Raw genomic sequence first — 2,039 nt, forward strand, 5'->3', positions numbered from 1 at the left:
TTTACCATGTTGGCCAGGATGGTCTTGATCTCTTGACCTCGTGATCCACCCGCCTCTGCCTCCCAAAGAATAACTCACTTTTACAAACAAGGATAATCTAGCCATTCCTTGGCTCTGTCTTCCCTTTTTCTGACACTAGAGTAAGTGAACAAAATTCCAAAGCTCTCGAGTTTGGGGAAGGATTCCTGCTGGTTTAGGGGCCTAAGAGAGATGGGCCCATCTATAGAAATTGAGGCTAACCTCATCTCCAGACTCATCTTGTATTCCCTTTGAGGGGAACTGGGACATTCACCTGGATTCTTCTAGTCAACAAAAGTTCTGGAACATGACACTTACCATGGGGTCCAGGGGGGGGAACCCCTGGTGGGACTGCCCCAGGCTGGGGGGCTCCAGCTGGTTGCTGCTGCTGTGGCCCTGCAGTTGACCCTGCCTGCCCAATCTGTTCAGAAGGGCCCAAGCTTCCTGGAGGGGCCCCACTACCAGCAGGAGCAGGGACTACAGAGGCTGGAGCCACAGCCAAGCCATGGACTGCGGGTGGCCCAGCAGCCCCTGTCGGGGGGATAGGCTGGGAGCCTGGGGGCAGGGCTGGCGGTGGCTGCTGCTGCTGTTGGTGCATCTGTTGGAAGTGCTGCTGCCGAGCCCTCATCTCCGCATACTTCAGCTGCTCCATGTGGAAGGCTTGTCTGTCGGCCAGGAGCTGCTGCCTCTGATACTCCAGCTGCCAGTGCCAATTGTGTATTGTTATCCAATTTTCAGCAGATCCCAAAGGCAAATGCCTTGACCCCTGCTTTGTCTTCTTCTGAAAGACCCTGCCTCTCAATCAGAAGGTTCCCAAAATCTACATCTTGTGCTTGTGCCTCCTCTGTCCTCCCCACCCCACTTCGTGCAAATTCCCATGACCTTTATGTCTCCTGGGTGCCCATATGGTTTCTTACTGCAATGACTTTAACCTGGTCCCAGTTCACTTCAGCTACAAAGCTCTGAACTTGCCATTACCATGTTTTGGAAAATGCTTCCAGTTCCTTTTGTCAACTCAAGTTCTTTTCTTACTTCAAAATTCACTAAAAACTCACTGTTCTTAGGAAGCTATTCCAGATCAATTCATTTGCCTCTGAACTTTAGCTTTATTTTATGATCTCAGGACGTAGAAACTTGATGTGCAATCTCTCTCTTTTTTTTTGAGACTGAGTCTCACTCTGTCGCCCAGGCTGGAGTACAGTGGTGTGATCTCACCGCAACCTCCGCCTACCTGGTTCAAGCAATTCTCCTGCCTCGGCCTCCCGAGTAGCTGCGATTACAGGTGCGCACCAGCATGCCAAACTAATTTTTTGTATTTTTTATTCTTTAGTAGAGACAGGGTTTCACTGTGTTAGCCAGGATGGTCTCGATCTCCTGACCTTGTGATCCACCTGCCTCAGCCTCCCAAAGTGCTGGAATTACAGGCATGAGCCACCATGCCCGGCCGATGTGCAATCTCTTAACGTGAACCTGTCAGATACTTTAAACCTTCTTAACTGTTTCTGATGTCTCCATATTGTATATTCATTTGATGTCTCCCATTAAACCTTAAGTTCTCTGAGATCTCTATCTTTTATTTCTTTTTATTCTTTTTTTTTTTTGAGATAGGGTCTCACTCTGTCAACCAGGCTGGAGTGCAATGGTGCAAGCATGGCTCAGTGCAGCCTTGACCTCCTGGGCTCAAACGATCTTCCCACCTCTGCTTGCTGAGTAGCTGGGACCACAGGCTCGCATCACCACGCCCGGCTAATTTGTTTATTTTAAAAAATTTTTTGGTCTGGGCACAGTGGCTCTTGCCTGTAATCCCAGCGCTTTGGGAGGCTGAGGCAGGCGGATCACCTGAGGTTGAGTTTGAGACCAGCCTGGCCAACATGGCGAAACCCTGTCTCTACTAAAAATACAAAAATTAGCTGGGCATGGTGGCATACACCTGTAATCCCAGCTACTCAGGAGGCTGAGGCAGGAGAATTGCTTGAACCCAGGAGGCGGAGGTTGCAGTAAGCTGTGATTGCACCACTGCA

At 49.8% G+C, this 2,039-nt stretch overlaps 1 protein-coding gene across 1 annotated transcript in view; it reads right to left on the reverse strand.

Moving 5' to 3' along the window:
* Nucleotides 1-2,039, reverse strand: part of SMARCC2 (SWI/SNF related, matrix associated, actin dependent regulator of chromatin, subfamily c, member 2) — a 25,996-nt gene that overhangs the window by 2,969 nt on the left and 20,988 nt on the right. The window contains exon 26 of the mRNA XM_011970027.1: nucleotides 337-718. Within this exon, the coding sequence (XP_011825417.1) occupies nucleotides 337-718 (382 nt within the window). The remainder of the gene's footprint in view (nucleotides 1-336; nucleotides 719-2,039) is intronic.

The sequence above is a fragment of the Mandrillus leucophaeus genome, unplaced genomic scaffold (assembly GCF_000951045.1).
Source record: "Mandrillus leucophaeus isolate KB7577 unplaced genomic scaffold, Mleu.le_1.0 Scaffold922, whole genome shotgun sequence".
In the NCBI taxonomy this organism is placed as follows: Eukaryota; Metazoa; Chordata; class Mammalia; order Primates; family Cercopithecidae; genus Mandrillus; species Mandrillus leucophaeus.